Source organism: Rhinoraja longicauda, chromosome 5 (genome assembly GCF_053455715.1).
Source record: "Rhinoraja longicauda isolate Sanriku21f chromosome 5, sRhiLon1.1, whole genome shotgun sequence".
NCBI classification, from domain to species: Eukaryota; Metazoa; Chordata; class Chondrichthyes; order Rajiformes; family Arhynchobatidae; genus Rhinoraja; species Rhinoraja longicauda.
In genome coordinates this window covers 55,135,966-55,159,413 of record NC_135957.1, presented here as the reverse complement: position 1 = coordinate 55,159,413, position 23,448 = coordinate 55,135,966, and the positions used below count along the sequence as shown (strand labels likewise).

General features: G+C 39.5%; 2 protein-coding genes across 2 annotated transcripts in view; one reads left to right on the top strand and one right to left on the bottom strand.

Moving 5' to 3' along the window:
• The window catches only part of hsf2 (heat shock transcription factor 2), a 32,500-nt gene extending 29,616 nt beyond the window's left edge, over positions 1–2,884 (top strand). Inside the window, exon 12 of the mRNA XM_078399591.1 lies at positions 179–2,884. Coding sequence (XP_078255717.1) covers positions 179–471 — 293 coding nt within the window. The 3' untranslated portion in view covers positions 472–2,884. The remainder of the gene's footprint in view (positions 1–178) is intronic.
• On the bottom strand, positions 1,906–22,158 carry serinc1 (serine incorporator 1). Its single transcript, XM_078399592.1, has 10 exons — positions 21,934–22,158; positions 17,723–17,884; positions 16,703–16,896; positions 14,161–14,240; positions 11,400–11,537; positions 11,063–11,232; positions 9,855–9,945; positions 8,192–8,333; positions 4,265–4,495; positions 1,906–3,549 (listed from the first exon to the last, which is right to left on the bottom strand). The coding sequence occupies exons 1-10, from the start codon at positions 21,970–21,972 to the stop codon at positions 3,414–3,416; spliced, it is 1,383 nt and encodes a 460-aa protein (XP_078255718.1). The 5' UTR covers positions 21,973–22,158; the 3' UTR covers positions 1,906–3,413.
• Positions 22,159–23,448: the final 1,290 nt, after the last annotated feature.

The following is a 23,448-nucleotide window of genomic DNA, read 5'->3' as shown; positions in this document are numbered from 1 at the left end:
CTCTGTTGCTAAGTATCATCTTGAGCAAGTCTGAGAGTTCCAATTATTGGTAACAATTGCACATGTTCTGAAGAATTTGTATGGCTTTTAGCTTATTACCAACTTTGTTCAAAGACTAATGATGAGTGTTTTATTTTTGAAAGGTTGAAAGACCATAAATTGTATTGTTTATTTTCAGGTAAGCAGTTGATGCAATATAATATGTATCCCGTGCTGGCTTTTTTGGATGGAACTACCTCAACAAAATTGGAAAAGGAACACATTGCTCCAGGCCATAAATATACATTTGAAGACAATCACCTGCAGAGAAATGAGCTAGTAGAAGGAGAAACAGAGAAAAAAAAGACAAGTCAACTTTTTAAATTAGAACCTCTCACAGAAGAAGAAGCAAGAGAGGAGACGTTGTTTTACTTGTGTGAACTGGCACCTTCAAGTACATTAGATGATGAAAACTCTTTACTGGACAGTTAGCCAATAAGTTAGTGGTTTGTATCTGTACATCTAGCTAAACACTAACTTAAAACTTGAAACACTTAATTTATATTGTAAGATTGGTTTGTATTGTTCAGGTCTTATATTGTCATTCTTGTAAATATGTTGCACTCTTTTTTTGCTAATATGTAAAGTACTTGTCTCATGTATTCTTAATAACTCCATCAGAAATGCAGCTTGTTTGTGACTTTTAGTACTGTTGCTGTGTCATCACTGAGCATTGTTGTATTTTTGTTACTGATTGTATGAAATGGGAAATCAGTACTTGGAACTTGTATTAATTTTTCACCCGAAACCAGCTTGGGCTTATTAAAAGCACTATCCTACATTCGAAAGTTTAAAATATATATTGGAACTGGATGTATTGTTTAGCTCAGGTTTGGGCATTGTTCTTGGATGTATATTACAGTTGCTGTAACCAGATTCCTGATCGCCTTAGCACCTTGAATAGAAATAGTTACATCCACAGACTTGAGATTCCATAGTGTTTTCCACACTTAATTTGGAGGGTTTGGGAAATCAGAATAGGAATGCATTGGTTAAATAACAAAACATGACATTGTTTTGAAGAAGTTGTCTCAATACCTTAGTGGTGATTATATTGTGTTCTGTTTTTTGGACATAGAAAATATTTTGGGTTTTATTTCCAGCTCTTTCAGGACAGGTTAAACAGCTCTCTGTGCTAGCAGATAGGGTTTAACATTTGGTTATTATTGGTTAAGTTTGAGGATAATTTTTCCAAAAGTGACACTCATGCATTTACCAAGGTCAGTACCGGAAACCTTTCCTTATGTGACACAAACATAAGTTACATTCAAATTCAATGGAGTTATGTTAATATTATGGTAACATATTCCACCTTTTGTACTCTTTAACCTGATTCTACAGCAGGCATTGGAGTCTCTGCATTGTAGTATTTGCCTCCCAGTGCCAATGAGCCTTTGAATTTGCTCTTGGTTTTTGAGATGCAGATTGACAGGTTTGGAGATCACAAAATCCCAGAAATTATCAGCCAGGAATTGTTACCATTACATGAATATTAAGTTAGCATGTGAAGAATTGGGTCAATATTGCAGCTTACTGGTCCACCCTCCTGGACTGGGCCTATTATTAAACACCCAGGTGTCCAATAACTGGTAAGATTACAATTACTACAGAAGACAAAGTGCTGGAGTAACTCAACAGTTGAGGCAGCATCCTCAGAGAACATGGATAAGTGGGGACCATTCTTCATGGTGAATAAATTACTACTTTGCAATTAGTAATTAGTCCTGGGCTTCTGTGTTTAGGGTATTTGATAGAATTGCTGTAATTTAAGTACTCATCTATAAACTTAGGCTTGCAGTAGCTGTATGGTTTTATATTTGCAGTAATTTATATTAAACACATGGGTTGAGGATTATTTTAATTATGATACATTCAAAAATTAAAACAATAGAAAGTTAAACTTTAAGTGACATGCAGATTAGTCTTAAATTATCCATTTACAGTAAACCCTCACAATAATGGATTACTGGGGAGGGGATGAGAGAAGACGGTGTCCTGTATTGCTGATTGTCTGCTGTATCTAGGTGTGGGATAAATATTAATATTAAGAGGGGGGAGGGGGAGAAGATAAACCAGCAGGAATTCACAGGCTACAGCGACTCCACATGTGGTGCTCCTGGGACTGGTCCAGTACTCATGTTGCTTTTATGCTGCTTGTTCCCTCTGCTCCTGCAACCGGAAGCATGGAACGTAGCACCAGTTAATTTGATAAAATAGCAGAAGAGGGGGTGTTGCAACGAGAGCCTACTGCCGTTACCAGGTGACTGAGGCACACGCTGCCAGGGCGACAAGCTGCAGTGTTGCACGCAGCATCTGCATCCAACACCCCAGGACCTTGTTTTGTGGCAAATGCTGCAATTCCATGCCAATGCAACACTCATCAAGAGTGTTTGAGTTTGCCCTCTCCCTGCTGCCACTTTTCCATTGTGCTGTGCACCACTCGCCAACTGTGAATAGACACCTCAGTTCACTATAACCAAAATCCATTATATACAGGTCTGTAAATGCAAGGGTTTACTGTATTTTTAACAGATTAGGTTTACATTTGCATAATAATACTGATCTTGGACTTAAAGCATCAAAAACATATTCTTTCCAGAAATAAATAGTTACTGCTTTGCATCTGAAAGAATGGTGTTTAATTTCAATTTACACAAAGTCAGTGGTACTTTGAGCACAATTCCATTTGGTACCACATTCCAGGCTGAAATTTAAAGTTAACACCAAATTTATATTAACACTATGCTCACAGTTGTAGACAGGAGGAACACATGTCCAATTTTAATGTTTACAATACAATCCATAACTATTTTCACAATCATTTCTAGTTTTCAATGGCCAAACTAAGTCTGCTAAAGCAAGGTCAGACAAAATGTTAGCAAAACTGATCCACCTCTCAAGTTAACATTTGTTTATAGGCATCCTTAAATTCTAGAAAACAATTCCCAAAACAATAAGTGCAAATTCCAAATCAAATTTAAGACTAATCTAAAACATACATATGACTCGCTTTTTCCTTGTCATCAAGCAAAATTTATACAAACCAGTTATATATTTAAAGACACAAAAGTAAAGGCTATTGTCTTATTAAATGTGCACAATACTTCAATTGGCGATCACTGACATTTACCATCTCTACTGATGTAACACATTTGATGTTTGCATTCATCCTAATTATCAGCATGAGTTTATCCATTTAATCTGTTAAGCATTATAAAGCTGAGGTATTAGCCATGCAAAAAGTGAAAATTTACCATGTCATAACACCCATATGTATAATTACACATTGGTCTTCAAATACTGCTTTTTAATTTAGTCACAAGTCAAGCTAGGCATTGCAACAGCAAACCACATGCTTTTTAAATGTTGGCTCTTCAATCAAATTCACGAGTTGTCAAAACAAGCGGTGCGAGCAGTGTCCACCCATAGAGTATGATGCAAATCCAGCTGGAAGAAATCTTCACCCAAACTGATGGCCATCTACTGGTCATTTCATAAGATGAATCAGGGCTGAAAGGAAGAAAAAACAATTACCATTCATGCACTGATTATGTGAAATATGATCAAATTAACAGACATAGGTATTCTTCATATTCAGCTATATACCCTGATGGGCATTTTCTTTTTGTCCTTACTGTGTTTCATAACTTGCACTATTCCTTCTCTATTTTAGCCAAGTCACTTTTCACACAGTAATTTTCTAACTGCTCTTTACAAGATCACTGCCTCCTGCGATAGGATACTGTGCAGAAAATCACTGTATGATGTGCACAGCTCGTGCTGGGATTAAATTGTATTTCCAACAGCAGTACCAAATTTTGTGAGCTAGGATAGAACCAAAATCTATAATATGCCTTTAAGGTGAATATTCAGCTCTTGCCTCAAATCATGAAAATGTTGCTTTCCAAGACGATTCAGTGACCTCAAATCTTTAATTAAAACTGAGAAAATATAGCCTCACTTAAGTGATTCATTATTAAACGTAGAAACATCCAAGTACAAATTTATCATGCATCAGTGAAGCTACAATATCCAATTAATTCTGAAGTATAAATAAACCTTAAATATTGAAGTTTTGTTATCTTTTGACTAATCATTGTCAGTATGTAAACAAACTACTCATTTTAATTCCTCCCCATAGAAAAAGCAGTAGCAGATGGAAATGTAATACTTTGTAAGATTATCAACAGCAAATTAAATATTTTGACTTAAAATATTTATGTACCTATACCAGTTGGTTAATGTCATCATAATGTAAAGGGAAGCTAAAAACAGCATAAAATGAAAGAAGGAGTAGCTGTAGGTGACGCCATCTTTTTCATTATCTTCTGCACGATGTGCATCGCTGTTATCATCCAGTGAGCTGTCACTTCGAGCAATTCCTTCTTCTATAAGTGTAGATTCGTCACTTGTTAGAGTGAGTTTGTTAACCTGGCTGTTGGTTGATGTTCGAATGCTGAAAATGTAAAAGACTTGAAATGTTACCACTTACTGTAAACAAGCATTTACTGCACAACAAATTGTTCAGTACATTATCACACTATTATTTTCTGCTTGTCAGAATTAAACTTGCTCAGAATTGGGAAGAGTTAGCCAAGTAAACAAAAATCATTGAGGGTTATTGTGTTTACATCGTATTCAAAGTTAATGACCTTTGATGGAAAACTTGGAAGTAGAAATGAATACTACTATTCTTATAGAAATTAGATCTTTCTTTCTCTATTGTACAAACTGAATTTGCAGTGTATCATTTGTATAGATAGAATTCTGCTTCAGAATTTTGGTGTTCACATAATCTGGGACAATACTCAATCAAATACTGCCTTGATTTCAAATCAGCATGGATTTACGAAGGGGAAATCATGCTTCACTAATCTTCTGGAATTTTTTGAGGATGTAACTAGGAAAATGGACAGGTGGATGTAGTGTACCTTGACTTTCAGAAAGCCTTCGACAAGGTCCCACATAGGAGATAAGTGGGCAAAAATTAGAGCACATGGTATTGGGGGTAGGGTACTGACATGGATAGAAAATTGTTGGCAGACAGAAAGCAAAGAGTGGGGATAAATGGTCCCTTTCAGAATGGCAGGCAGTGACTAGTGGGGTACCACAAGGCTCGGTGCTGGGACCTCAGCTATTTACAATATACATTAATGACGGATGAAGGGTTTAAAAGTAACATTAGCAAATTTGCAGATGACACAAAACTGGGAGGCAGTGAACTGTGAGGAAGATGCTATTAGGTTCCAGGGTGACTTGGACAGGTTGTGAGTGGGCGGATGCATAGCAAATGCACTTTAATGTGGATAAATGTGAGGTTATCCACTTTGATGGTAAGAATAGGAAGGCAGATTATTATCTGAATGGTGACAAGTTAAGAAAAGGGGACGTACAACGGGATCTGGGTGTCCTAGTGCATCAGTCACTGAAAGGAAGGTACAGCAGGCAGTGAAGAAAGCCAATGGAATGTTGGTCTTCATAACAAGAGGAGTTGAGTATAGGAGCAAAGAGGTCCTTCTGCAGCTGTACAGGGCCCTAGTGAGACCACACATGGAGTACTGTGTGCAGTTTTGGTCTCCAAATTTGAGGAAGGATATTCTTGCTATTGAGGGCGTGCAGCATAGGTTCACTAGGTTAATTCTCGGAATGGCGGGACTGTCGTATGTTCAAAGACTGGAGCGACTAGGCTTGTATACACTGGAATTTAGAAGGATGAGAGGGGATCTTATTGAAACATAAGATTATTAGGGGATTGGACACATTAGAGGAAGGAAACATGTTCCCAATTTTGGGGGAGTCCAGAACCAGGGGCCACAGTTTAAGAATAAGGGGTAGGCCATTTAGAATGGAGATGAGGAAAACCTTTTTCAGTCAGAGAGTTGTAAATCTGTGGAATTCTCTGCCTCAGAAGCCAGTGGAGGCCAATTCTCTGGATGCTTTCAAGAGAGAGCTAGATAGAGCTCTTAAAGATAGCAGAGTCAGGGGGTATGGGGAGAAGGCAGGAACAGGGTACCGATTGTGAATGATCAGCCATGATCACATTGAATGGCGGTGCTGGCTCAAAGGGCTGAATGACGTACTACTGCACCTATTGTCTATATTTCTAGTCCGTAAACAAATGGGAACAATACCCCAATGGTTGGAGCGATCATTTGCACATAGAAAAGTGTTCCAGTTGAAGATGAATCATTCTTGTCCTAAGATGGTGCTTCAGCATATCCTCAGAGCAGAATTTTCAACGTTAACCATCTACACCTGTTTCACCGAGAACCCACAAGTTGGAAGTGAGGAATTTCATTGATGAATGGGCAATGAGAATGTGGGGTTGTGGCAGAGAGTGGCCCGAGATCCTATCCACTCAAAGTACTTTTATCATTTTATGGCCAAATTAACCATGGTGGCACATCCTCCACATAACTGGATGAACGCAATTTCAACGCTCAATGCCATCCAGGAAAATTCAACCCTTTCATTTGGAACCCCATTCACCATCATAACTAATCATTCCACCTCAGTGCCATGTACTGTCTTTAAAATGGCATATATCAGGCCTACTTTGAGAGTACCTACCAAACCACTCTACCACTACTACCATCCACCCCCTGCCAAGTGTAGGTCTCCCTCCATCTTGATCTGGAAATATATCTGGCCTTCAGTAGTCATTAGGTCCAAATCCAGCACTCCCTATCCAACAACCTTGTGGAAGACCTTCACCTTATTTCAGAGCACCTGCTCAGCATTACATACTGGATTAAAACAAGGGAAAATAAACACGGCCCTTGGCAATGATGCTGTATTTAGTGCCAAGAATTTTTATGTGGGAAAGACTGCCACCCAGGGACTGGTGTTCCTGCATGTTCCGGGGAAGAACAGATTTTAAAATAAACAGTTGGAGCAAAGGATCAAAGTTGGGAAGATGTAATAACGCTTGGAATAGAAATCGAGAGGATTAGTATGAAAAATTATAAATTGACAGGATGCAGTAGAGTAAATCAAACATGGGTAGAGAATTATATGTAAAAGAAACCTCAAGACTAAAGATTCTGCATGCAAGTTCAAAAGAGAGAAAAGTTGATGATCTATGTCATGATGTAGTACTGTTTCAATAATGACCAAGACTGCAAGATGAAATTTAGGAAGGCAAGGTAGCAAGGAAAAACATGGAGCTAACTAACAATGGTCTTACTTAGCACAGTAGGGAGGGGCAAACTAACTTTTAAAGAAAACAGGATGTGGAAGCAATTTATAGCTGGGTGGGGGGGGGGGGGGGGGGATAGACAAGAAGTCACTTGTGGGAGCACAAGTGACTTCTTGCACAAAAGAGCACACAATAGAAACTCCTATTATTTTTTTCTTTAAGTTAACATTTCAGAAGATGGATGTTTTGGAGGTTATCCTGTGCTGGCAGTACAGGCATTTGTCCGAAATCAACTGACAAAATTAAATCCCCAAGTTTGTACTAATTTGTGTATCAAGGATCTTTTGTGCAATTAAGTTAGTTATTTTCAGATTCTATTTCACAAGAAATTGACAGTACTCTCCTCTGGGTAACTAGGTAAAAATTGGGAATTTGAAAAGCTTTCGGAACTTCCAACCAAAGAATAGGTGCTTTGCAAATTAGTTTAACTTTCATCCATAACAGAGGACGCATTGCAGATTACATTCACTGCTGAAAAATAACTGTACTGGCATTAAGATGCAGAATCACATCTCTTCCGAGCATCTTCTAACAGGACTACGCATTACAATTTATTTACACAATGTCATTTTTATCAGGAATTAAACAGAAAGACATACAAGTAAATCCTTAAGGATCAGGCATTCTCAGATTAAATCACAAAATAGTTAAATACATGGTTAAAAGGATTAAAGACCAGATAGAAATTAGAAGCCCACCAAAGCAAAATGTTACAGTAAGATGTAATGCAAAGGGAAACACACGAGCAACATAAAATTAAAAACATTTCACATTAATAAACCACCATCACTCCTAACTGCCATTTGCCCAATCTTTTATGATGTGCAAGCAAAATGTTCAGGTGCACTATGGTTTTAGCTAACAATTTTGTTTAGTCACTCTCCAAACATGCATTTAAAAAAAGTCTTCATGCGAGACTAAATGCACATCTATTAACAAAAGAGAGATACTGACCTTGAATAAAGAACACACAGCAAAAATAGGATCAGTCCTACAATTCCTTGTGCGTCCCACCATTGGATGACCTGACCAGGGACATGAGTTCCGGTACTGTTGTACCCAATCATGCTCAGCAAACTTGGATTGCATTTTCGGTCTGAAAAGAAAAATTGAGCATGAAAAGAAAACTCTCCTCAACGTGATTCGCTGTGTGTTTCAAGTTGCTGCACATACTGCAATTTTGTTTAATCAAATCTGGCTATTCAAGCTGATAACATTCTCAAAGTATTTTGAAGTCCAAATCATATGAATTGTAAAATGACATAACCTGCTTCAATTGCCAGTTTCCTGTTAGATCAAAATTAACCTTTCAAAAAAGATTGTACATTAAAGATGGAATGTAGCAAATATATTAACCACACTGGTCCTTAAAATCTGATTGGCCAACGTGTTTTATTTGCTCTCACACTGTGCAGCCAAAATGACGATTAAAGAATTTCACAGTGACGAGTCCATTTTCTATTCACATAATATAAAAAGGAGAACCAATGTTTTTAAACTGCAGTATATCTCAGCCATTCCATTTTCAGAATTTAAGTAGTAAATTAAAATTACTAAAAATGTATATTCTATAATAAATTGCAACAGATTAACATTCAACGTATTCAATTAAAAGCATATTCAGACCCAAACAAAATCAACTCATTATATTGGTCCCTCAAACTTGTAGACGACCATATAGCCTGTTAAATCTATGTTGGCTCTCAGAACAACCTCATCAATCCCATTCCATCAAATTATTTCTCCAAGAACCTGTTCTCTCAGGCATGCCGACAAACTCCCACTGGTTCTCCTGCCAACCATTATGGCCTACTTATAGTGACCAATTAACCTATAATCCACCAGGTCCTTGAGATGTGGTAGGAAGCCTGAGCACCTGGAGAAAACTCACCTAGTGTCGTGGATAATGTGCAAATTTCACACAGATCACTCTGGCTGTGAAACAGCAGTGCCACCAGTGGCACCATGCTACCCTGGGATTCATGTCTTCAGCAATTTCAAAATAGTTGACAAAGTATAAAACTATAGGGCCATCGACCCTACAACCGGGTGCAACACAGTGGTGCAGAGGTAGAGTTGCTGCCTCATCGGGCCAGAGATAATGGTTCGATCCTGGCCTTGTGTGCTGTCTTTGTGGAGTTTGCCTGTTCCCCCGACCACGTGTTTCCTCCGAATGCTCCCGTTTCGTCCCACATCCCAAAGACGTGCAGGTTTGTAGGTTAATTGGCTTCTGTAAATTGTACCTAGTGTGGAAGATAGAACTAGTGTACGGGTGATCATTGCTCGGTGCGGACTCGTTGGGCCAAAGGGCCTGTTTCCACGTTGTATCTCTAAACTAAACCAACATTTCACGTATAGGCAAATACTACTTTTCAAAGACAAAAAATACCTTCTCCCATTGATCCGTTAAGTTAAAAAAAACATGGTAAAGCATGTTTCAATATTATTAGTTTTTTTTCTAAATGGAGAATTTTGGCATTAAAACATAAATCAATACTTTTAAGGCAACTTATCAATATAATTTTCAATTGACAATGCAAGACCTGAGTAAGTCAGCATTTTTAAATTTCAAGAACCTGGTCATTTATGACATTATTTAGGAAAGTGAACAAAATACCTGGTTCATTGGTCATTGCAGACCATGTTAGATACATGACGTACAAGGTGATAATAGAGGATTGCAGCAAACCAGACCGAGGCTGGGACTCCTGAAAATAGATCCTCAGTATAAATTGCAGAATTTTTTTCCCCCATAATGTAACTTTATATACATACCCAAATACAGACAGCATAAGCCTGCAGTCTTATTCCATGCTAGCTTAATTTATCAGTAGGTTTACCATTTTGGCTTTGGAGCTTTGTCATACATGATCATGCTATTCTTCTCTCCCATTCCTTCCCTCCTTAGATGCTGCCTGACCTGCTGAGTTACTCCAGCATTTTGTGAATGCTATTGAAGACTATACAATGCATTTATTTTTGAGGAGGTTAAAGGGTGTTGACATTTTATGAATTATCAAAAACTATTTGCTAAGATTTTGCACAAAAGATCATCAAAATTGCAAAATGATGCTCAACTTTGCATTATATTTGTCATATATTAAATTTAAAATAAAAAATGTGTTTTTTGAACAATATTAAAGTATTCACAACTCAAATATTTTATGGTGAAAATTAAAAACTTAAAATCAATTGCTCAAGCAAAACTACAATTGGGCAGAGTTGAAAAAATAAAATAAAATGACTAAATATGCCAGCATCATTTAAAAAAAATGTAGTTAAATAATTTTTTTGAAAATTGTGCTAAATTTGTATTATCAATTGCACAGTATCTTCAAGGCTCATTCTATGACACAAAATAAACTTTGTGTTCTTTTCTGTTGCAAAGGATGAGATGTCTTCAAAAGGATAATGGGTTTGAAGGGGTAGATTAGGCAAATATTTCCTCAAGTAGGGAAAGCCACAATAAAATTCAATCTTTAAATTAGTGCCAATAAATAAAACATGGAAAAATACAGAAGGAATCAGTATCTCCCTTTTCTCCCACCCCACCTCCTTAAAATAATGGATTCTGGATCAATTTAAATTTTCAAAGCTCAATGTACAGGATAAGTGTCATTAGTGCATTAGGGTTGCAAATACATCATTCATGGTCTAATAATTCCAAGAAAAGATCCTACGGGTTAAATGAGTCATTCTGTTACTATGCTTCTATAATCATTTACTTAGGCTCATGAACATATAGTGGGAAGATGATTTTTGTTGTTGATATAAACCCCAAAATTCAAACTTCAAGTCAACTGTTCTCAACTTTCTGGAATGTACCTGGATCTTTGGAAGGATAGACATAACAGACGATGCCACGCATAACAGCATATTTAAACTGATGAAGACTTTGTTCTCAGTGCAGCCCTCAGGATGTGTGTAGTAGCAGTAGAAGAGAACAATGGCAATGAAGGACAAAATGTAGTTCATACCAGTTGCGGATAGCAGTGCTGTAAAAGAGAGTATGCAAATTGCTGGTGCCACAAACACTAATTTCAACAAATTTCAGCAAAATGTTACAAATTTCATCCATCCCTAATTTCATATGTCCACCCCACCATAGATTCATATTATCACTACTCTCAGGAGTTATTACTCTCCTGTTTGCTTTACCTACCTGCATACCAGCACCTAGAATTGCCTTCTTCCATTTTTTCAACCCACGATTCATTCCAGGAGTGGGCAAAATCAATGAGAAGAACCAACTGGATTAAAATGAAACAGAATGCACCAGCCATTCCGACATAGAACCAGACTGCAATAAAATAAAATAAAGCTCAAAACATGGCAGTTGAATTTGGCTTGCATCTGTTATATACAAAATTTAAATTTGTACATTTGCAACATTGTGGAAAGATTCCGTTTACTAAGCCAAAAAGGTTATCATGATAACAGTTTTTAAGGTTATTTAGTTAAGTAAAAATTGAACTTGTTTTGCAGTTGCTCTTAAATGTTAGAACAGAAATGAAAACTAATGATTACTGTGATTACTGAATTTCTTATGAAAACATTAATACAAAGCAGTTAATTACAATGTTGGATAGCTTTAGGCCTGTACTCACTAGAGTTTAGATGGATGAGGGTGATCTCATTGAAACCTAACAAATAAGGAAAGGCCTAGATGCAGTGGGGGAAAGGATGTTTCCAGTAATGGTTCAGAACCAGAGGGCGTAGCCTCAGAATAAAAGGATGTTCCCTCAAAATTGAGATGATGATTAATTTTTATAGTCAGAGTGGTGAATCTGTGAAATTCTTTTCCAGAGGGGGCTGGGGAGGCCAAGAAATTGGGTATTTTCCAGGCAGAGATTGATAAATTCCTGATTAGAAAGGGCATCAAATGTTACCAGGAAAAGGCAGGAGATTAGGGTTGAGATGGAAACATAGATCAGCCATGATTGAATGGTGGCGTAGACTCAATGTGGTGATTGGCCTCATTTTGCTCCTACGTTTTATGGTCTACAAATTTGGATTGAACCCTGCTAACACCACACTGAAGAGTGTAACTTATAATTCTGGATGTAGAGAAGATTTATAAGAAAACAACAGAAATGAGAAAGCATACACAATGGATATATAGATAGTGTCTCTGAAGTTAAGGAGGCCAGGGAGTGACCTAATATAGGTCTTTCAAACAACAAAATATTTTATCGAGTATTTCCACATGGGGAAGAGAGGATCATGATGCACGGTCAATGCAAAGATAGGTAATTCAGAAACAACTCAATTCCTCAAAATTGAAGTGAATGTGGAAACCTATTATTACAAAGAGTGCAGTTTAAAAGCTGCAATGAAGAGGCTGACAAACAGGAGGGGGAAGAGAAAGAGGGATACAGTGACAGCTTTTGAGAAGGATGGATGGAAGAAGGTTCACATGAAGCGTAAATGCCAGCCTGGACTGGTTAAGTTCAGTTTACTATTTGAATATCATTGTATATTTCTATATATAGTGTCAGAGATCAGTGAAATACAGAGATAGTTATTTCTTAAGGATACATGGCTCTACTCCTACCCTACCACTGCGTTAGTGCCCTCAGCAGCATCCATTTCCTGCACATCTACTATAACCTGCCCCCTCCCACCCAGCCATCCCACCACAGATAGAATAAGGAGAGTCCCCTTGGTCCTCACAAGTCTTCAGATGGAGCACTTCTTTCCATGACATTGCAACCACCGACGTGATCCAACCTCCTGTCACACCTTCCCCTCCCATCCCCTTTCTGCTTTCCGGGATTATTCTCTGTCTCCCTGGTTTGCCCATACCTCCCCAATCATCCTCTTCCTCTCTAGGCATTATCTCCCACTACAATAGTAGGTCAGGCACATGTCCCTAAAACTCCACCCTCACCACCATCCAGGGACACAATCAGCCCTTCCAAGTAAGGCATATGCACCTCCTCTAATCTTGTTTAGTGTTTTAAACGCTTTCGATGTGGCCTCCTCGACATCAAGGCGATTAAGCACAGACTAGGGAAGCACTTTGCTAAGCACCCGTCCTCGGTCCTGCATGACCACCTGGAGCCCCTAGTTGCTTGCCATTTCAATTCCCCTCCTCATTCCCACACTGGCCTGTCTGTCCTCTGCCTCCTCCACTGCCAGGTAGAGGCTAAATGCAAACTGGAGGACTACCTCACGCTCTGCCTCTTTAGTCAACCCACATGAACACTGAATTCTCTCATTTACAGTAACCAGCCCGAACATCGGTCCCACTATTCACCCAGATCCTACCATTCATATCTTTCCTTTCCATAAATCCCCTCCCTTATTTGCGCACCACCCACACACTCCTCCCGTCAGGTCTCCTCCCCCACTGTTCCCATCTGCCCGCCCTACCTTCCTTTCGCACAGATTCCATCATCTGCAGCACCTCCTAGCTCTACCAATCATTCTAGTCTCTGCTACTATTGCTACCCCTCTCTCCCTCACCAATCCATTCCTTCTCACCTGGATCCACCCATTATGTACCAGCTCTTGTCCCAACCGCTCACCTCTTTATACAGGCGGCTACTTCTTCTCCACTCTTTCAGTCAATCCAAAACGTTGACTGTTCATTTTCTTCCACAGATAGTGCCTGACCTGCCGAGTTCCTTTAGCAGTTTTTTTTTTAAACGTTAGTTAATGCCAAGTCTGCAAATTAACTAAAAATGTTTTCACTGCTGGGATTTGACCTTGAACAGAGATTTTCTTCATTGTTTTATAAAATGCAAAAAGTTACCTGCTATCAATATTTTATGTAAATTACTAAACCCAAAATTAGTTATATCTAATCTTGCTATACCAAGGATGTATTGTGATTGAATCAAGAATTTGTCCATGTTTATATGAAACATTACGCAATTAAAATAAACTGTTAAGCATATCAGTACATCCATGAGACAAACCTGTTGTAAAAGGTCCTTCTGGGATAAAGAAAGCACCCACAGTGATTGCGACCACTGTAGCAAATTTAAAGAACCAAAATCTAAAGAAGAATAAAGGAAAGCAAGATTATCATTGAAAATCTGCAGTTCCAAACAGGATTTTAAACATCCTTTATTTTCATTGTCAAAGCAGATATTGGACAATAGCATAAAGATGTGCCTGAACAAATTATTACACAAAGGTGAAAAAGAATGGACAGTAAAGTTATATAGGATTGGAGTTAGAAGGAGAGAAAGATAAAGGATTGAGAGGATGGAATCGAGGCTAAAACAAGCATAATAAAAGTAAAGAAAAATCCTGAAGAACTGAAGGCGTGAGCACATTTATGAAATTAATCCAATAGTCTCCATCCTCAAGGTAACTTAATTAGAAACATTCTTAAATCATTGTTTCGATCCCAATTATCATTTGAGTGATGCTGTACTTCCCTTGATGAAGTAACTTACAGTAGCACCAATGAAGCCCATAAGTATATCACTCATCAGTAGATCTTTCTGCTGCTGCTTGTTGTGTTCAAAGGAGAAGGGTAGAGTGATTCATGATGAAAATAAAAATAGAATATGAAACATAAATTATAGCCTAGGAACAGGCCATTCAGCCCACAATGTCTATGCCGAACGTGATGCCAAGTTAATTTCCCTTGCCTGGATGTGATCCATATCACTCTACATGCTGAATATCCAAGTGCCTATCTAAAAGCTCATTATATTTGCCTCCACACCATCCCGGGCAAAACCCACCATTCTATGTAATAAAACATCTTTAAATTTTGCCCCTCTCACCTTAAAGCCATGCACACTAGTCTTGTGACATTTCCACCCTAGAAATGTAGGTTCTGACCATCTCCCCTTTATAATGCCACTCATAATTTTATACACTTCTATCAAGTCTCCCTCGACCGCTGAGGATTCAGTGAAAACAATCAAAAGTTGCCCAACTTCTGCTTATAGCTAATACACTTTATATATCATTGTATATTAATGATTTGGGCGAGGGGATTGAAGGCTTTGTGGCAAAGTTTGCGGATGATACGAAATACGTGGAGCGCAGGTCGTGTAGAGAAAGCAGGGACTCTGCAGAAGGACTTGGATATATTGGGAGAGTGGGCAGCGAACTGGCAGATGGAATATAGTGTAGCAAAGTGTGGAGTCATGCATTTTGGCAGTAGGAATAAAGGCATGGACTATTTTCTAAATGGGGTGAGAATCCAGAAATCGGAGGTGCAAAGGGACTTGGAAGTGCTGGTGCAGGATTCACAAAAAGTTAATCTGCAAGTCGAATCGGTAGTAAAGAAAGCAAACTCAATGCTAGGATTTATTTCAAGAGGGCTTGTATACAAAAACAGGGATGTAATGCTGAGGCTCTATAAGGCACTGGTAAGGCCGCATTTGGAATATCGTGAGCAATTTTGGGCACCATATCTGAGGAAGGATGTGCTGGCTCTGGAGAGGGTCCAAAGGAGTTTTACAAGAATGATCCCAGGAATGAGTAGGTTTAACCTATGATGAGCATTTGTTGGCACTGGGCCTGTACTCGCTGGAGTTTAGAAGAATGTGGGGAGACTTCATTGAAACATACAGAATAGTGAAAGTTAGATGGAGTGGATGTGGAGAGGATGTTTCCACTAGTGGGAGAGTCTAGGACTAGAGGTCACAGCCTCAGAATTAAAGGACATTCTTTTGGGAAGGAGATGAGAAATTTCTTCAGTCAAAGGGTGGTGAATCTGTGGAATTATTTGCCAGAGAAGGTTGTGGAGGCCAAGTCAGTGGATAGTTTTTAAGGCAGTGATAGATACATTCTTGATTAGTACAGGTGTCAGAGGTTATGGAGAGAAGGTAGGAAAATGGGATTAGGAGGGAGAGATAGACCAGCCATGATTGAATTGCAGAGTAGATTTGATGGGCCAAATGGCCTAATTCTACTCATATTCCATATGACCTTACGACTTTAACTCAGAAACATTCTGGTAAACCTCTTCTGCACTCCTTAAAGCTTCCACATTCTTCGTGTAATGGGGTGACCGGAACTGCACACAATACTCAAAATGCAGACAAACCAAAGTTTTATAAAACTGAACGATTTCATGACTCTTATGACGATGACAAGCATATCTGGTGATGACAAGCACATCATACACCTTCTTAATCATTCCATTTACAGGCGCTGCCACTTTCAGGAAGCGATGAACTTGGAGACCAAGATTCTTCTGTACATTTTGTCACTAACTGCATACTTCTCCCTCGACCGATATTCAACCTCCCAAAGTGCAATACATTGCAATTGCTTGGATTAAACTCATCACCTTGGCCCGTCATTTGACAACCTTCCTCATTGTCTGCAACTCCACCTATTTTGGTGCTGTCTGCAAACTAACCAAACCCATGTATCATATCAATACGCTAACACCACAAATAGCTGATTACCTAACCATCACATGAAATTAAATTACTAGTAACTTGCAGTTACATATCCATTTTTTAGAATCAGAATGATATATATTACCCATTGTGTACTGCAGCCCTTGGATCCTGGCTGCTCTTGACTTTAATCATCAGCAAGGAAAATAGAAGGAAGAACATTGCCATGCCAAAGCAAACCCTGTACACAGCCTTGTATCCAACCAGCACATCACAGTTCATCTGTCCATGAACTCCAGGAATGGTTGTACCCATTCCACCATCACAAAACCCAGGAATCTGCAGAGGGAAAAGAGAAGTAGAAAACTTAATAGAACTCATCATTTTGACATGTAAAAAAAATGCAATGCAGAATTAAAAATACATTTCTTCTGTGAGGAAGTAATTTATTTTCAACACTTTGCAAGAACTTGCAACACTTTGCAAGAACACTTATAAGAAGTGATAGCATTTTTCTCTGACAGTGCTCAAAATACAAACTGTTAAATTTACCTTAAATATGATTCATATTCAATCCCCTCACAGGTTATTTCTCTACAGATTTCTACTCTTCAGTTCTTAGATTCTGTTTATCATGAACTAGAAGTAAAATGATACCATTGTTTCATAATAAAACTGGTGATATGACGCTTAGTGCACCTGGACCAATAAAGCAAAGCATGAATTCTATTATGGCAATTTGAGTATTATTTTAATGATACAGATATCAATGAAAGTTACAAAAATGCAATCAGTTCACCCGCATCTTTATGGAAGGACGCAAGTAAAGATTTCTTGTTCCATTCTCTATACACAGAAAATGAAACGCTTACAAATATGTAGATCAAACAGGATGGAACCTGGCTGCTTGACTAACCTATTTTTTAGGAATATTGTGCACCACTGGCCTCCTCCCGTCCTTCACTCAAAATTGTCCTTTAATCCTTTCTCCCTTGCACACATATCCAGCATTCTCTTAAATGCATCAAACCATTTGGCTCTATACTCCCCGTGATAACCATCTCCACATTTTTACCACACTGTAGACGTTTCTCCAACATCCAAAATGTACGTTTGTGTGCTTTGCACTTGTACGGCGAATCTAGATTGTCAACATATACTCAACCTTCTTGAGCTGCTCTTCCATTCCTGGCATTAACATAATACAAGCCACTCCCACTCCGAGCAGCAGAAAGAATGCAAAAATCAATCGAGTCACTGTTGAATTCTTCCCACTTGGGCAGCATCCACAAAGAAGGCATGGTGCACTGCCACATAAACACGGTATCTGCAAAGGGAAATAAATTAGACAATGAATGTGACTCCAAGTAGTCATATGGAGAAAACAGACAATCACCTTTAGAGCTTACTTTCTAACTATTTTTTGAAAACTGGCCCAAAGCCCAAACTTACTACATTTGTGGTTTAATGCAAAGTATCACATTTTTTCTGCCCACTTCATCTGTGTCAACTTTCAGAAAGAACCTTGTGCTATTTTCTGTTTTTTGGGGAAATTTTATGATAAAACCGTAAGTGCCATGCAGCATAATTGTTGGTGCTATATTTAACGTTGGAAATTTAGCCCAATCTTTGGTCCTTCCTTTCTTTACATAAAGGATATATCTCTGGTGCTTCATTTGATTAAATATGGGGGAAGAAAGGACTGATCGCCATTATTTTAATAAGTGTTTAATGTTTAATATTTTAATATTTTATGCAGCATTTAGAATTTAAAAAGGACCCGAGTGCACAAAGTTCAAGATCACAACATGGCAGTAATTTTGTGCTGCATCAATTTTTTGGGAGATAGGCATGATGTAAAAGTCCCAACACATCCAATGCAGGCTGGGTTCAGCGAGAACACTGTTAGTCATGTATTCACAAAATGCTGGAGTAACTCAGCAGGTCAGGCAGCATCTCAGGAGAGAAGGAATGGGTGACGTTTCGGGTCGAGACCCTTCTTCAGACTTATTAGCTTTGCTGCATCTGTTCTATGTAGAAAACTTGAAAAGGAGAAAAGCAAGTGAAATTAAGTGCAATTGCTAACTGGACTGAAAACTGGCTTAGCAAGATTGTGACACCAGAAATTCAATAAACCAGGCTGTGTCTGTGCGCAACAACCTTCACACATCAGTACGGATTTATTCAGGGCTCCTGGCAGTCACATTATTCTTAGGTTAAAGGAGGTGAACTTTCTTGCGCCATAACCTTCAATAACAAGTTGTTAAGTAATCAGTTGCCTTCCAGAGGGCATTAGTAATATTTTATTTTTAATTATTCTTTTAAAATGATAGATGAAATGTAACATGAATTAATTTAGAATTACAGCAATACAACAATCAGAGGTCATATACTATTTGTGAATGAATCAAAAGATAGTGGAAATAAAAATAAACAAAGGAATTAACAAAGGTTAATCTGCACATAGGAGATTAGTGGGCAAAATTAGGGCACATGGTATTGGGGGTAGGGTACTGACATGGATAGAAAATTGGTTGACAGACAGAAAGCAAAGAGTGGGGATAAATGGGTCCCTTTCGGAATGGGAGGCAGTGACCAGTGGGGTACCGCAAGGTTCGGTGCTGGGACCCCAGCTATTTACGATATACATTAATGACTTAGACGAAGGGATTAAAAGTACCATTAGCAAATTTGCAGATGATACTAAGCTGGGGGGTAGTGTGAATTGTGAGGAAGATGCAATAAGGCTGCAGGGTGACTTGGACAGGTTGTGTGAGTGGGCAGATACATGGCAGATGCAGTTTAATGTAGATAAGTGTGAGGTTATTCACTTTGGAAGTAAGAATAGAAAGGCAGATTATTATCTGAATGGTGTCAAGTTCGGAGGAGGGGGAGTTCAACGAGATCTGGGTGTCCTAGTGCATCAGTCAATGAAAGGAAGCATGCAGGTACAGCAGGCAGTGAAGAAAGCCAATGGAATGTTGGCCTTCGTAACAAGAGGAGTTGAGTATAGGAGCAAAGAGGTCCTTCTACAGTTGTACCGGGCCCTGGTGAGACCGCACCTGGAGTACTGTGTGCAGTTTTGGTCTCCAAATTTGAGGAAGGATATTCTTGCTATGGAGGGCGTGCAGCGTAGGTTCACTAGATTAATTCCCGGAATGGCGGGACTGTCATATGTTGAAAGGCTGGAGCGATTGGGCTTGTATACACTGGAATTTAGAAGGATGAGGGGGGATCTTATTGAAACATATAAGATAATTAGGGGATTGGACACATTAGAGGCAGGAAACATGTTCCCAATGTTGGGGGAGTCCAGAACAAGGGGCCACAGTTTAAGAATAAGGGGTAGGCCATTTAGAACGGAGATGAGGAAGAACTTTTTCAGTCAGAGAGTGGTGAAGGTGTGGAATTCTCTGCCTCAGAAGGCAGTGGAGGCCAGTTCGTTGGATGCTTTCAAGAGAGAGCTGGATAGAGCTCTTAAGGATAGCGGAGTGAGGGGGTATGGGGAGAAGGCAGGAACGGGGTACTGATTGAGAGTGATCAGCCATGATCGCATTGAATGGCGGTGCTGGCTCGAAGGGCTGAATGGCCTACTCCTGCACCTATTGTCTATTGTCTATTGTCTAAGTCGAACTGGAGTATTGTGAGAATTTTAGGCACCATATACGAGGATGTGCTGGCCCTGGAGAGGATCCAGAGGAGATTGATCCCAGGAATGAGTGGGTTAACATGATGAGTATTTGACAGCACTGGGCCTGTACTTGCTGGAGTTTAGAAGAATGAGGGGGGACCTCATTTAAATGAAAGGCTTGGATAAAGTGGATGTTTCCACTAGTGGGAGAGTCTAGGACTAGAGGTCATAGCCTCAGAATTAAAGGACGTTCTTTTAGGAAGGAGATGAGGAGAAATTTATTTAGTCAGAGGGTGGTGAATCTGTGGAATTCTTTGCCACAGAAGGCTGTGGAGGCCAAGTCAATTGATATTTTTAAAGCAGAGATAGATTCTTGATTAGTACAGGTGCCAGGGGTTATGGGGAGAAGGCAGGCAAATGGGATTAAGAGAGAGATAGATCAGTCATGATTGAATGACGGAGAAGACTTGATGAGCCAAATGGCCTAATTCTGTTCCTATTACCTATGACCTTATGAATTACACCACAGGTCAGCCTGCATTAGTGGAGATAAAAAGGGCAGTTTGATAATCTATTTCATTATGATTTGAATTTGAAGTTCAAATTTCTTTAGTCATTTATCACAAGCAGATGAATGTGTTTAAATAATACTGGAATATGGCAAGGAATGCATATTTACATATTCTGCTGCAGGTGAGAATTTCATTGTTCTATCTGGGACATATGGCAATAAAACACTCTCTTGAATGTTACAATATGCATAGGTAAGAAATTAGTGCATTGGTGTTCATTTTTAATATGTTGGCCAGTGAGTACTTGGAAAATTAAAGAGCAAACCACAAACAGCTACTCAGTTGACACATGCGTTTCAGCTGGAAACATTACGCCCGAATTCTGCCACAGATTGCTCTGCCATCCTTGCAGCCTGTGTCTACAAAGAGCAAGATGAAAGGCCTAGCAGAGAATGCAACCTCTGATGATATTCACGTCAATTGATACACACGACTGTAAAAACCGAGGCACTTAATCTTTAAAAAATACACAACTGGTGAATTTACAGCAACAACTAAAGGGGAAAAATATACATCTCATCAAGTATTCATGACAGCCTTCTCAACGTCCACCCACACAGACTCGTAAGCAGGAACGAATTATTGCTGCAGACAAAACGCCTAATACAATGCAAATCCTTTTGTTATAAAAATCAATTAAAAAAAATAAAAAAATCACAACCACCATCGCTTTCCGTTTTTTAAACGGAGACTTGTCTCGCAACCATCTGACACCCTCCTCTGTAATATTAGTATTAATGTCAGCACAGAATGCATCGGTTCAAAGAACTGGCACTCGGACACTTTACGATTTAACAGCTGGTAATGTGTGGAATTGGCTGTGGAAAGGATGCAGACGTCGTGCCCAGAGAGTGCTCGACACCGTTAGTCCCTGGAAGGCCCTGTCCACCATGACTCATCTCTTCAGTATCACGACCCGCTGGCACCCCAACACTCCAGAGGAGACAAGGACAACAACAACAACAACACTCGGCATTAATATAAAGACCCGCAACACACGAAATGCACAAGCAACAGTAGAAACCCTGGGCAGACAGAGCCCATCAGCGGCTCAGACAGTCGTCTGCCCAGGCTTTGTTCGCGGCTCTAATTCGCCCCCAGCCGCTTTATTCACAGGTTAATCGCAAAACATCATTTGGGCACGCTGCACTGGAGCTGCATACGTATACGTACCCAACTTGCCAAAGAGCAAGCCCCGAGAACAGCGCCCATCGCTGTCGCTGCCGCTGCTCCGCCGATGCAATGCAATGCTTGGGGATTGACAGCTTGTTTACTTGCGCTCCGCTTCCGCTCCCGGGTTGCTGCCAATCCCCAACCTGCAGCGCAGCGCACGCTTCCGAAGCCTCGCCACTCATCCAACGTCGCTGCAAATACGCTCACATCATTTCACACTTCGCAATCAGGAAGGTGCAAGTTACACGTTTAAACCCCTTGCCATGGGTGCATGTGGCAGCAGAGTGAATTTCCCTCGTGTCATTGTTCCACAGTGCTGCTGCTTTCAGTGACACCTATTCTCATATTTCTATACTTTCTGGTCCTATTCACAAAATGCTGGAGTAACTCAGCAGGTCAGGCAGCATCTCGGGAGAGAAGGAATGGGTGACGTTTCGGGTCACCCATTCCTTCTCTCCCGAGATGCTGCCTGACCTGCTGAGTTACTCCAGCATTTTGTGAATAAATCGATTTGTACCAGCATCTGCAGTTATTTTCTTATACTTTCTGGCCCCATGTCTATTGTTCAGAACCATTACAATTGTCCATTTGTTTATGACTATTTCCAGCTCTCTGCATCTTTTACAAATAACAGCATTCCTTTCTTTGCAATGTTATATCGTTTGGTAGCAATGGTGGTAGATCAATACTACCCTGGTAAATCCCGTCCTAAATCTGCTCTTCTCTCACTTCCTTTGCAACTCAAAACTGGGCTTTAGAAAATTGTTTCACATCTACTCCACACTGACATGGGCTATCTCATCATTTCCAACTCTTCTATCCTTATCTCACACCTTTTGATAAGCAAATGGTTGAACAAAGGCCAGAGATGAAAAGACAAAAGGTGTGAGACAATGTGGAGGGTACAAAATTGTGACGCCAGAAAAAGGAATATCATTCACAAGTTATAGGAGAAGAATTAGGCTATTCGGCCCAAATAGGAGTATAGATGGAGGGTGTCACATCTCCGCCTCAGATGTGGAATAATGATGCAGACACAATCTGTATAGGTTACATTGCTTAGTTTCGATTTATTGTCTCTCCTGACTGCAACCTCCCGGCCTTGCAGTCCATAGCAAGCACACCTTCCAACTCTCCAGTCACCTGATACACAGGTCATGATATTTGCACATCATCATCATGACTCATCATCATGACATCCCTCCTTTACCAGAATTAAATTTTAAATTATTGTGTTCTTTTCCCCATTAAACAATTGTTTACTTATGTTATTATTTTCCTTAATACAAATATACAAATAATAACTTGTAAGCTTCCTTTGCCTCTAAACAAATGTCATATAATTACCAAACAAAACTATAACTATAGTCTATAACACAAAATCGTCGTATCTTTTGGGAACTCTCCTTTCACGTTTTGATCTACCAGCTGGCACAAGAACATCAGAGTCTGTTGAATCTGCCAACGTGTTGTCATCCAGACGCGATGTCTGCTCGCCACCTGCGTCGCAGCCTG

What these genes read in the sequence shown, in the direction of transcription:
- serinc1 (XM_078399592.1), bottom strand. Translation starts at nt 21,972, where the DNA reads ATGGGCGCTGTTCTCGGGGCTTGCTCTTTGGCAAGTTGG. An exon ending in TTCTAGGTGCTGGTATGCAG is followed by an intron (nt 11,233 to 11,399) that starts GTAGGTAAAGCA and finishes TCTCTTTTACAG; the next exon opens with CACTGCTATCCGCAACTGGT. An exon ending in TGCAATGACCAATGAACCAG is followed by an intron (nt 8,334 to 9,854) that starts GTATTTTGTTCA and finishes TTTTCTTTTCAG; the next exon opens with ACCGAAAATGCAATCCAAGT.